General features: G+C 30.2%; 1 protein-coding gene across 1 annotated transcript; it reads right to left on the bottom strand.

The window, feature by feature from the left end:
• Window positions 1-267: 267 nt before the first annotated feature.
• On the bottom strand, window positions 268-13012 carry Tsp39D (Tetraspanin 39D). Its single transcript, XM_017157323.3, has 4 exons — window positions 12893-13012; window positions 1644-1755; window positions 670-1254; window positions 268-611 (listed from the first exon to the last, which is right to left on the bottom strand). Exons 2-4 carry the CDS (start codon window positions 1704-1706, stop codon window positions 546-548), a joined length of 714 nt encoding a protein of 237 aa, XP_017012812.2. The 5' UTR covers window positions 1707-1755; window positions 12893-13012; the 3' UTR covers window positions 268-545.
• Window positions 13013-13676: the final 664 nt, after the last annotated feature.

The following is a 13676-nucleotide window of genomic DNA, read 5'->3' as shown; positions in this document are numbered from 1 at the left end:
AAGTTTACATTGGTAAAAATAACACGAAAGATATGTTATTATTGTGTGTTAAATGTAGATTTATAAATTCACTACAAGGGCACTTTGTCAAAATAAATATTCATTGTGATTGTGTGATATTGAAATGGGACAATGGGAAATTTTTAATTTATTTAAATTAATAAATTATTATCAATTGAAGATAAATATTTATTCAACTGGCCGACTGCATTATGTTGGTAAGGAAAAAACGTAACCATATAACAAAAAACCAAAACATTGATAGGATTGGGGCAAGATTCAGGCAAGAGATTCATATTGCCTATGGTGTATTTCGAATGATGTACTTTAGGAACTAAGGTATAACTAAATATATGCCCTAGTTATAGATAAACTAATCAGCCTTCAACGGGCAAGTGAAACAGATGATTATTTGTGTGAGTGCTTGTGACCGTGTTCATTTTAGACAAGCCAACGTGAAAACTTTGCATGTGTATGACAACTACAAACTACGAAAATTGGTGTTCCCGTTTTAAAGGCGGCATACGGGATCTTCACTTCGCATTCTAAACATGGTCGTAGCTCCTGCGAAACGAACGGTAGAGGCAGCAGGCAAACAGTATAGTGAGCATCTGTGAAAACATTGGATCATAAATAAAATGGAATCAACAGAACTGTTTATCGACTCACCTGAATACCCGCTACTGCCAAAACGACGGAGGCCAAGATTAAAGTCTTCGAGTCCAGGATTTCTAAAAGTTTCTGCAAGCATCCTTGTTTGGCTGCATGGACATAGGTGCATTCCTTGGCCTCGCTTAAATTAATCACAGAGCAGCATGCAGGTGGCAGGGTATGGTTCTTGTTGGTCAATACGGTGTCCCAATCGTTGGGCCCATAAGTGCCGCAGCAGTCTAGCTCGGTCTGCAGCAGAGTCCATGCATCCCGGTAGTCATCCCGCTCCTTGTAGTGCTTCATGGTCGAATTGAACTGACTCTCCATCAGCTGCTGCAGGCCAGTATGCTTCACATAGCCAGCAAAGCCCAATCCGATCTCGAACAGGAAGATCACCACAGCGAGAATGGCAAAGCTCAGGATCATGCAGCTGCTCTCCTTCAGGGCTCCGCAACATCCCAAGAAGCAGATCACGGCTACGGCGGCGCCGACAATCATTAGTATAATAGGAGCGGTCCAGATGTGATCGCTAACGAAATTCGAGTAGTGAGCATAGTTCAGTTGAACCATTCCTCCCACCAGAAAGATGAGAAGTCCGGTGAGCTGGGTCAGGAAAAACGGTGATTTAAGTATGTTATTATGATATCAAACTTTTTTTTAAATATGACTGCATAAAAATAATTTCCTAAATATTAGAAAATCGCCCTAAAACTATTAAGTATTTATATTTTCACAAAAAAACTTGGTAAAATCAACTGTTATAATTGTCAAACAGTCCCCAACCACAATTGTCAATTCTACTAATTAAATAGTTACTTTCACAACAACAAATACACATAATTAGCTATTTACTTGGTAGAATTGACAATTTTTTGTGATTGGGGACTGTTTAACAATTTTTTTGTGTTTTTACCATAAAAACAAAGTCTTAAGGATTATTTTATAGGGTTCAAGTTTCTGAGGCTTGGTCATAAAATTTCTTTGAAACTTACCGCAAAAAGAAGATTGCAGAAGAATGTCAAGTATTTGACACATGCCAACCCGCCGGATGCCATTATGTTGCAAAAAGTTCAACCTTGTTCCTCGGTGGTAGGTTTATTGGGACTGTAAAGGGAAAAAAGGGATGAAGCCAATAATCAATTGGACAGGACAACGGTAAATAAATCAATAAAATGGTTAGCCTCAGACATACACGGCTCTAAAAAGTACGAGTAAACCGAGGCTGGTTACGACGAAAGCTCTGACCAAGCCAACCACCAAATCAAAGCACACTTAACTGTCTCTTGGTGCCTCCGGTTAAGGTACATACATATTCGCCCGTCTGCCCAAGTATTAACTCAGCCCTAACAGGTCTGACCCTACCGCCCACTTTCCGCCCTTTAAAGCGAATTGGATGCAATGCTCTGTGCAAGACACATTTTCATTCGTCGAGAGGTTTTTAGCCATTTTCATTTCGTTTTCTGCATTATGTTCGTGTGGCCTAGTTTTAGACGCATTGTTATTTGTTATTACATTTTCCTTTAATGGGGTATTGGCGAATGCGGGGGTGCAAAGCATTTGTTACAAGGACGACCTGCATTAGAAGCGGGCTTGCATACAAATCGATATTTTGTGCATGAAGCTACAAGAAATAATACGTAACAATATGCATTACGGGTTTTTTGTGTTTAATTTTGTATACCCGTTATTTGTAGAGTGAAAGGGTATACTCTACGATACATACCTTGCGGATATCACTATGGACGGCAGTCCATGTAGTGACGAAGCGCACCAGGAGAGTGTGCGAAGGCGACTACTATTATATAGCCGCAAAATTGAAAATCTGCTGTGATAGTCCGATCGTAATGAGTAATACACCAATCGAAAGGTATTGCAATAACTTAAAGGATTGCATACCAAGACTTTAAGAAAATCAATTGGCTTGGGAGAGAGAGCGGTGAAAGTGAAAAAATGAAAATTTCGAAATTTGGAGCTGTTGGGGCCGGTGGGGATAAATTCCCCCTCGCAATGTTTTAGTTGTATTCCTTTTGAAAATACCCGTCGAATGAGGGGTCATTTGTCAAAATCCGACGCTCCGTTCAAAAGTTATAGCCAAAATAAGATTTCCTTCTTCTTCCCAAAATGAAAATTTAATTCTGTTTGTCAGTTTGTCAGTTTGTCAGTTTGTCCAAAACATGTTTCTTAAGTTTTGAAAATTTAATATGACGTTCATCCCATCGATATAAAAAACTTTTGTTCTACCACTTTTGGAAAAACTCGCTAGTTTAGCGGGAAAACAGCTATAAATAGCTAAAATTCGGAAAACCGTAACTTCTATACTACTAAAGCTACAGACTTGTGCTGCATCTTGTTTGAAAGGTATTTTTAAAAGCTATAAACGCCTTCTATATGCAATTTGTGTAAATGTAATAATTAAAAAGATATGAACAAAAGACAATTTTTTTTAAATTTTTTTTTTAGCTTTTTTTTATTTTTCTCAAAAACGGCTCTAACGATTTTCTTGAAAACTTTAAACTGTATAGCCCTTGAGATTCCTTAAATTTTGGTATATAACACATTACTGTAAAAAGTCACGTTTAAAAGTTATTTTTATACGAAAATAGCCACTTTTGCCAGCTCGAACAACTAAAGCTTCCTGGGTATTGAATTTTGTGTGAGGGTATCCGAACTGTATTTTAGGGTCATGGAATCAGTAAATTTGCACTTAAGAGTTCCATATAGGAATCTTTTGTTCTACGACTTTTGGAAAAAGCCGCTACTTTAGCGGGAAAAAGCTAAAAATAGCTAAATTTCGTTAGTTTGTAAGTTCTACACTACTAAAGGTACCGACATGTGCTATACCTCGTTTAAAAGGTATTTTGAAATACTTAAACGCCTTTTTAACTTAATTTGTTTAAATACAATGGCCCACAAATTATGATTGACCAATTTTAATTTAAATGTATATATTAGCTCCTATGAAAGCAAATGTAAACAAACAAAAACTTCTGATATCAAATAAAAACACCTCTTAACGAGGTAAAAAACTAGTGACGATCGCACCTTCAACATACAAAAGTTCAAATTGATTTCAATTGAATTGATTTGATTTGAATTGATTTGATTTCAAATCATTTGATTGATTTGAATCATGATTCAAATCATTTGATTTTATTTCAAATCATTTGAATTTGATTTGAATCATGATTTGAAATCAAATGAATCATGATTTGATTGATTCAAATCAAATTTGAATCATGATTCATTTGAATCATGATTTGAAATCAAATTTGAATCATGATTCAAATCATTTGATTTTATTTCAAATCATTTGAATTGATTTGATTTGATTTGATTCATGATTCAATGATTTCAAATCATGATTCAAAATCATGAATCATGATTTGAAATCAAATGAATCAATCAAATGATTTAAAATCAAATCAATTCAAATCAAATTCAATTGATTTGAATCATGATTTGAATTTGATTTTATTTGAATCATGATTTGAAATCAAATGAATCATGATTTGATTGTTTCATTTGATTTCAAATCATGATTCAAATCAAATTCAAATGATTTGAAATAAAATCAAATGATTTGAATCATGATTCAAATAAATCAAATGATTTGAAATCAAATCAATTCAAATCAAATTCAATTGATTTGAATCATGATTTGAATTTGATTTTATTTGAATCATGATATGAAATTTGAAATTAATTTGAATCATGATTTGAAATCAAATTTGATTCAAGGATTTCAAATCATGATTCATTTGATTTCAAATCATGATTCAAATCAAATCAATTCAAATGATTTGAAATAAAATCAAATTTGATTTGATTTGAATCATGATTTGAAATCATTGAATCATTGATTTGATTTGATTTGAATTGATTTGATTTCAAATCATTTGATTTCAAATCATGATTCAAATCATTTGATTGATTCATTTGATTTCAAATCATGATTCATGATTCAAATCAATTCAAATAATTTGAAATAAAATCAAATCAATCAAATGATTTGAAATCAAATCAATTCAAATCAAATTCAATTGATTTGAATCATGAATTTGATTGATTTGAATCATGATTGAATCATTTGATTTTATTTCAAATCATTGATTTTATTTCAAATCATTGATTTGATTTCAAATCATTTGATTTCAAATCATGATTCAAATAAAATCAAATTCAAATCAATTGAATTTGATTTGAATTGATTTGATTTCAAATCATTTGAATTTGATTTGAATTGATTTGATTTCAAATCATTTGAATTTGATTTGAATCATGATTTAAAATCATTGAATTGATTTGATTTGAATCATGATTTGAAATCATTGAATCATTGATTTGATTTGAATTGATTTGATTTCAAATCATTTGAATTTGATTTGAATCATGATTTGAAATCAAATGAATCTCATGATTCAAATCAAATTCAAATGATTTGAAATAAAATCAAATGATTTGAATCATGATTCAAATCAATCAAATGATTTGAAATCAAATCAATTCAAATCAAAATCAATTGATTTGAATCATGATTTGAATTTGATTTTATTTGAATCATGATTTGAAATCAAATTTGATTTGATTTGAATTATGATTTGAAATCAAATGAATCTCGTGATTCAAATCAAATTCAAATCAATTCAATTAATCATGATTTGAAATCAAATTTGATTTGATTTGAATTATGATTTGATTTGAATCATGATTTGAAATCATTGAATCATGAATCAAATCAAATCAATTCAAATGATTTGAAATAAAATCAAATGATTTGAATCATGATTCAAATTTGATTTCAAATCATGATTCAAATCAATTGAATGATTTGATTTGAATTGATTTGATTTCAAATCATTTGATTGATTTGAATTGATTTGATTTCAAATCATTTGATTGATTCATGATTTGATTGATTCATTTGATTTCAAATCATGATTCAAATCAAATTCAAATGATTTGAAATAAAATCAAATGATTTGAATCATGATTCAAATAAATCAAATGATTTGAAATCAAATCAATTCAAATCAAATTCAATTGATTTGAATCATGATTTGAATTTGATTTTATTTGAATCATGATATGAAATTTGAAATTAATTTGAATCATGATTTGAAATCAAATTTGATTTGATTTGAATTATGATTTGAAATCATTGAATCATTGTATTGATTTCAAATCATTTGATTTCAAATCATGATTCATTTGATTTTAAATCATGATTCAAATCAAATTAAATCAATTCAAATGATTTGAAATAAAATCAAATTTGATTTGATTTGAATCATGATTTGAAATCATTGAATTGATTTGATTTGAATCATGATTTGAAATCATTGAATCATTGATTTGATTTGATTTGAATTGATTTGATTTCAAATCATTTGATTTCAAATCATGATTCAAATCAAATCAAATCAATCAAATCATGATTCAAATCAAATCAAATCAATTCAAATGATTTGAAATAAAATCAAATGATTTTTTAAGTTTTGAAAATTTGATATGACGTTCATCACATCGATATAAAAAACTTTTCTTCTACCACTTTTGGAAAAACTCGCTAGTTTAGCGGGAAAACAGCTATAAATAGCTAAAATTTGGAAAGCCGTAACTTCTATACTACTAAAGCTACAGACTTGTGCTGCATCTCGTTTGAAAGGTATTTTGAAATGCTATAAACGCCTTCTATATGCAATTTGTGTAAATGTAATAGTTAAAAAAATATGAACAAAAGACAATTTTTTAAACCTTTTTTTTTTAGCTTTTTTTATTTTTCTCAAAAACGGCTCTAACGATTTTCTTTAAAACCTTAAACTGTGTAGCCCTTGAGATTCCTTAAATTTTGGTATATAACACATTACTGTAAAAAGTCACGTTTAAAAGTTATTTTTATACGAAAATAGCCACTGTTGCCAGCTCGAACAATTAACGCTCCCTGAGTATTGAATTTTGTGGGAGGGTATCCGAACTGTATTTTAGGGTCATGGAATCAGTAAATTTGCACTTAAGACTTCCATATAGGAATCTTTTGTTCTACGACTTTTGGAAAAAGCCGCTACTTTAGCGGGAAAAAGCTAAAAATAGCTAAATTTCGTTAGTTTGTAAGTTCTACACTACTAAAGGTACCGACATGTGCTATACCTCGTTTAAAAGGTATTTTGAAATACTTAAACGCCTTTTTAACTTAATTTGTTTAAATACAATGGCTTACAAATTATGATTGACCAATTTAAATTTAAATGTATATATTAGCTCCTATGAGAGCAAATGTAAACAAACAAAAACTTCTGATATCAAATAAAAACACCTCTTAACGAGGTAAAAAACTAGTGACGATCGCACCTTCAACATACAAAAGTTCAAATTGATTTCAATTGAATTGATTTGATTTGAATTGATTTGATTTCAAATCATTTGATTGATTTGAATCATGATTCAAATCATTTGATTTTATTTCAAATCATTTGAATTTGATTTGAATCATGATTTGAAATCAAATGAATCATGATTTGATTGATTCAAATCAAATTTGAATCATGATTCATTTGAATCATGATTTGAAATCAAATTTGAATCATGATTCAAATCATTTGATTTTATTTCAAATCATTTGAATTGATTTGATTTGATTTGATTCATGATTCAATGATTTCAAATCATGATTCAAAATCATGAATCATGATTTGAAATCAAATGAATCAATCAAATGATTTAAAATCAAATCAATTCAAATCAAATTCAATTGATTTGAATCATGATTTGAATTTGATTTTATTTGAATCATGATTTGAAATCAAATGAATCATGATTTGATTGATTCATTTGATTTCAAATCATGATTCAAATCAAATTCAAATGATTTGAAATAAAATCAAATGATTTGAATCATGATTCAAATAAATCAAATGATTTGAAATCAAATCAATTCAAATCAAATTCAATTGATTTGAATCATGATTTGAATTTGATTTTATTTGAATCATGATATGAAATTTGAAATTAATTTGAATCATGATTTGAAATCAAATTTGATTCAAGGATTTCAAATCATGATTCATTTGATTTCAAATCATGATTCAAATCAAATCAATTCAAATGATTTGAAATAAAATCAAATTTGATTTGATTTGAATCATGATTTGAAATCATTGAATCATTGATTTGATTTGATTTGAATTGATTTGATTTCAAATCATTTGATTTCAAATCATGATTCAAATCATTTGATTGATTCATTTGATTTCAAATCATGATTCATGATTCAAATCAATTCAAATGATTTGAAATAAAATCAAATCAATCAAATGATTTGAAATCAAATCAATTCAAATCAAATTCAATTGATTTGAATCATGAATTTGATTGATTTGAATCATGATTGAATCATTTGATTTTATTTCAAATCATTGATTTTATTTCAAATCATTGATTTGATTTCAAACCATTTGATTTCAAATCATGATTCAAATAAAATCAAATTCAAATCAATTGAATTTGATTTGAATTGATTTGATTTCAAATCATTTGAATTTGATTTGAATTGATTTGATTTCAAATCATTTGAATTTGATTTGAATCATGATTTAAAATCATTGAATTGATTTGATTTGAATCATGATTTGAAATCATTGAATCATTGATTTGATTTGAATTGATTTGATTTCAAATCATTTGAATTTGATTTGAATCATGATTTGAAATCAAATGAATCTCATGATTCAAATCAAATTCAAATGATTTGAAATAAAATCAAATGATTTGAATCATGATTCAAATCAATCAAATGATTTGAAATCAAATCAATTCAAATCAAAATCAATTGATTTGAATCATGATTTGAATTTGATTTTATTTGAATCATGATTTGAAATCAAATTTGATTTGATTTGAATTATGATTTGAAATCAAATGAATCTCGTGATTCAAATCAAATTCAAATCAATTCAATTAATCATGATTTGAAATCAAATTTGATTTGATTTGAATTATGATTTGATTTGAATCATGATTTGAAATCATTGAATCATGAATCAAATCAAATCAATTCAAATGATTTGAAATAAAATCAAATGATTTGAATCATGATTCAAATTTGATTTCAAATCATGATTCAAATCAATTGAATGATTTGATTTGAATTGATTTGATTTCAAATCATTTGATTGATTTGAATTGATTTGATTTCAAATCATTTGATTGATTCATGATTTGATTGATTCATTTGATTTCAAATCATGATTCAAATCAAATTCAAATGATTTGAAATAAAATCAAATGATTTGAATCATGATTCAAATAAATCAAATGATTTGAAATCAAATCAATTCAAATCAAATTCAATTGATTTGAATCATGATTTGAATTTGATTTTATTTGAATCATGATATGAAATTTGAAATTAATTTGAATCATGATTTGAAATCAAATTTGATTTGATTTGAATTATGATTTGAAATCATTGAATCATTGTATTGATTTCAAATCATTTGATTTCAAATCATGATTCATTTGATTTTAAATCATGATTCAAATCAAATTAAATTAATTCAAATGATTTGAAATAAAATCAAATTTGATTTGATTTGAATCATGATTTGAAATCATTGAATTGATTTGATTTGAATCATGATTTGAAATCATTGAATCATTGATTTGATTTGATTTGAATTGATTTGATTTCAAATCATTTGATTTCAAATCATGATTCAAATCAAATCAAATCAATCAAATCATGATTCAAATCAAATCAAATCAATTCAAATGATTTGAAATAAAATCAAATGATTTTTTAAGTTTTGAAAATTTGATATGACGTTCATCACATCGATATAAAAAACTTTTCTTCTACCACTTTTGGAAAAACTCGCTAGTTTAGCGGGAAAACAGCTATAAATAGCTAAAATTTGGAAAGCCGTAACTTCTATACTACTAAAGCTACAGACTTGTGCTGCATCTCGTTTGAAAGGTATTTTGAAATGCTATAAACGCCTTCTATATGCAATTTGTGTAAATGTAATAGTTAAAAAAATATGAACAAAAGACAATTTTTTAAACCTTTTTTTTTTAGCTTTTTTTATTTTTCTCAAAAACGGCTCTAACGATTTTCTTTAAAACCTTAAACTGTGTAGCCCTTGAGATTCCTTAAATTTTGGTATATAACACATTACTGTAAAAAGTCACGTTTAAAAGTTATTTTTATACGAAAATAGCCACTGTTGCCAGCTCGAACAATTAACGCTCCCTGAGTATTGAATTTTGTGGGAGGGTATCCGAACTGTATTTTAGGGTCATGGAATCAGTAAATTTGCACTTAAGACTTCCATATAGGAATCTTTTGTTCTACGACTTTTGGAAAAAGCCGCTACTTTAGCGGGAAAAAGCTAAAAATAGCTAAATTTCGTTAGTTTGTAAGTTCTACACTACTAAAGGTACCGACATGTGCTATACCTCGTTTAAAAGGTATTTTGAAATACTTAAACGCCTTTTTAACTTAATTTGTTTAAATACAATGGCTTACAAATTATGATTGACCAATTTAAATTTAAATGTATATATTAGCTCCTATGAGAGCAAATGTAAACAAACAAAAACTTCTGATATCAAATAAAAACACCTCTTAACGAGGTAAAAAACTAGTGACGATCGCACCTTCAACATACAAAAGTTCTGATATCAACATTTGTGACGAAAAATTATTACACTCGTCATTAAATAGACTTTCTAATATTTTTTTATTCGGCACGCTGCAATAGAAAATGCCTGTGAAGGGAAAAAGGCTGGAATAGTCTGCTAGGGCGGGCCGAATAAAAAAATATTAGAAAGTCTATTTAATGACGAGTGTAATAATTTTTCGTCACAAATGTTGATATCAGAACTTTTGTATGTTGAAGGTGCGATCGTCACTAGTTTTTTACCTCGTTAAGAGGTGTTTTTATTTGATACAAAATTTGTCGGAAGATATGTATCAGGGAGAAGGAAGGTATATACACATATTCTTAATTAGTTCTCGGAAACTATAAAAGCCAGAAGTTTGGGATTAAGCATGCAGATTCTAGGGCTTCCTGCACAGAGCAAGTTTGTTTCATCAGGGTGCAACGCCCACTCTTACTTCCAAAAACCGCAAAAGTTTGTGATTTGTTGTTGATTTCTTTAATAGCTATCGGCGCGCCAATTATATCTGACCAACCAGAGAATATTGTTTTTTATATTTTAAAAAAGAGAGGAAAATTGAAACATCCATTCTTCGATCATTGCTGCGTCAAAATGCAGAAATGCCTTTAAACTTCCGAATGATAATATATAACACTCTACAAATTGAATTTTCTAATACACCTAATATAATACTTAACACCCATACACATACAACAACTAATACATTTTTTTATAATTGTAAGCAGCACTTTTTTTATTAGTTCATCTTTGTTTGGTCAGAAAATTATGTGCCAAGCAACGAGTTTGAACCCTTCAATTGGTAAAGGTCGGTATTCCAATTAGAGTTTTCCGATTCCGTGCTGCAGACATGATATATGTGTGTATTTATATACCCCACGGCGCTATTAAGAATAGAGTGCCACGACAAAATCGATTGTCTTGAAATTGTGTCAACGCTAGCCACTAAAAGTGGCTGATTGCCAACGTCCAGTAGGACGGATTGATTGGGCTAAGCCTAATGAAAAATTCAACATGTGCACCTGTCGCACGGACGGGAATGTAAGGAAATACATATGTACTTTCACCCCAATAGTGTATAAAATCCAATAAAGCTTCTGTCTCTGGACTAAAGCTAATTAATAACTTCTTTGTGTAAAACATTTACTGTCAAGCAAGATTAATTGAATCTTGAAGATTCTTTTTTAAAATACCTAATCATTTTTTAGTTCCATGGAAATAAAACAGTATTAAAAAATCATTTTGAGCTACATTTCAAAAACCTGATGCACTATGATCAGCTAATAAAATCCAATAAAGCTTCTGTATCTGGTCTTAAGCTAATTGAGAACTGGTTTTTGTTCTTGAAGATTATTTTAGAGGTAATAAATTTTCCATTCCATCAAAATAAAACAGAATTAAATAAAAACATTTTGGAACTATCTTTCAAAAAGCTGATCACAGTGTATAGAATATCTTATAATAATTTCTAATACACTAAAATTATCACTCTATCTTATAATATACTCAATTATAATTAGATTTGTACATTCATATGGTTGTAGATTTAATTATGCTTTTTATATTACGCTGTGTTAAAAGAATGTCAGCTTTTTGAAAAAGTGTTTTGCAAAAATTGTAAAATTGTTTTCAACTTTGAAAAACCTTATTGGTGCATCCTGGTCAGTGCCCACTGTATCGGTACCGGCTGTTCTCGCTCCCACATTTGTAGTATATGTATGTAGGTAGGTATATTTAGAGGAGTTCCCCACCTAGCGGGAGGAGGACGGGGTCAGTGGGCTGGACCATGGTGGAACTATACAAGGTGGTCTCGTCAGCTCTGCTGAGGACGTTAAATATGTTTACCTCTCTGTCTCTCTTAAGCGATAGAATGAGAAAGCTAGATAGAGACTGGCACAAATAACGTCCTCAAAAGAGGGCAGCTCTCGCGACGAGATCACCTTGTATAGTTCCACCATGGGCTGGACGTTAACTCGTCGCTTGTGTCCGGATGCATGTGCGCATAATGATACACCTGGTTGCGTGCCATCGGCTAAGTCCGGAATCCCGCCCGTAGGCATGGCCGGCAGACATAAACAAGGAATTCCCTCACACCTAGCAACCTTTTGCTGACCGCTTGTGCTATTTCCGAAACGGGAAAGTAAAAGACGAAAATGTAAATTCAAATCCCAGCACGAAGGGGTTAATAAACTGCAGCGAAGTAAAGCGTCAAGCTCCATCGCCACAAGCACACACACAACGATGGCTCAAGCTGCCCAGCACACACACACAGAGACATGCTCCGCATTCTAGAATCTAGATCGCAATCTCAGGTAAGACAACGTAAAGAAAACAAAACAAAGGCCACCAAAGTGGAGCGGAAGCCGTGAACCTGAAAAGACGAAATAACTGCACATTCGCCCCCATCCCCACTCACTTTCTTACTTATTTCTCTCTACCTGGCATATGTACACACAATTTCTTCGCAATAAGTAAATGAAAATTCAATTTTGCTTAACAATCTCCAAAAACGAATTGCCGCATCTTCGTCCGCAGGTAATTGTTACCATGTTGTGTTTATGTATACCTGTTTAAAATCACGGCACCGCTGCTTCGTTTGATTTATCCGCACCCGCGTTCTTATCGGCACAACAACACTTTCAAGTATAGAATAGAGGCTGTGATAGCACCGAGGGCTCTATCGATGGCTTGGATGATTTTGTACTATCGATATTTTTACGACTATCGCAGATATAGCCAGCTTTCACGAGCTTTTCCGCGGTAATCATTGAAATTTACTTCCTACCCTACCGTTTAAAAAGTGGATTATACATGTAACGTAAAATACGGAATTTTATATATTTATGTGCAAATTTTATACAAAAATCGCACATTTTAATGGGTAAAATAAACTCGTACCATTTTTGCCTATATGTTCGAAAAACAAATATTATGTTAAATATCCAAATAGTTGTTATTTACATAGTATGTATACATACTTATACAAATGTAAAAATTTCAAATGTAAAATGTAAATTTACACAATTTTCAACTACATAAGGCTATGGTGTAATAGATAAATCAAGGCAGTGCAGAATATCACTAAGGGTCGGTAACACTTTCTTCTCTCTGTTACTTACTTTGAAACGAATAAAATATACCCCTTTACTCCAAGAGTGCTGGACAAACCGATCTTGTAAATGGGCCATTAGAGTAAGATAACAAGTAAACAACGTATTTAACATCAGTTTTTATTTTTTACTTTGTTAAATTATCTTTGCTTTGCACCTAAGAGTGTATACAGTTAGTTAATAAAAAGCATAATTTTTACATTGAATTTATAAGTATGTTTTAATTAATATACTTTCCCT

Source organism: Drosophila takahashii, chromosome 2L (genome assembly GCF_030179915.1).
Source record: "Drosophila takahashii strain IR98-3 E-12201 chromosome 2L, DtakHiC1v2, whole genome shotgun sequence".
NCBI classification, from domain to species: Eukaryota; Metazoa; Arthropoda; class Insecta; order Diptera; family Drosophilidae; genus Drosophila; species Drosophila takahashii.
The sequence above is the reverse complement of the archived record's forward strand: the minus strand, read 5'-3'. Positions and strand labels throughout refer to the sequence as shown.

Excerpts from the sequence above, each read along its gene's own strand:
- Tsp39D (XM_017157323.3), bottom strand. The coding sequence starts at position 1,706 with ATGGCATCCGGCGGGTTGGCATGTGTCAAATACTTGACATTCTTCTGC. Across the intron at positions 1,255-1,643 it reads TCTGCAATCTTCTTTTTGCG|CTCACCGGACTTCTCATCTT; the intron begins GTAAGTTTCAAA and ends TTCCTGACCCAG. Across the intron at positions 612-669 it reads TGGCAGTAGCGGGTATTCAG|ATGCTCACTATACTGTTTGC; the intron begins GTGAGTCGATAA and ends ATGTTTTCACAG.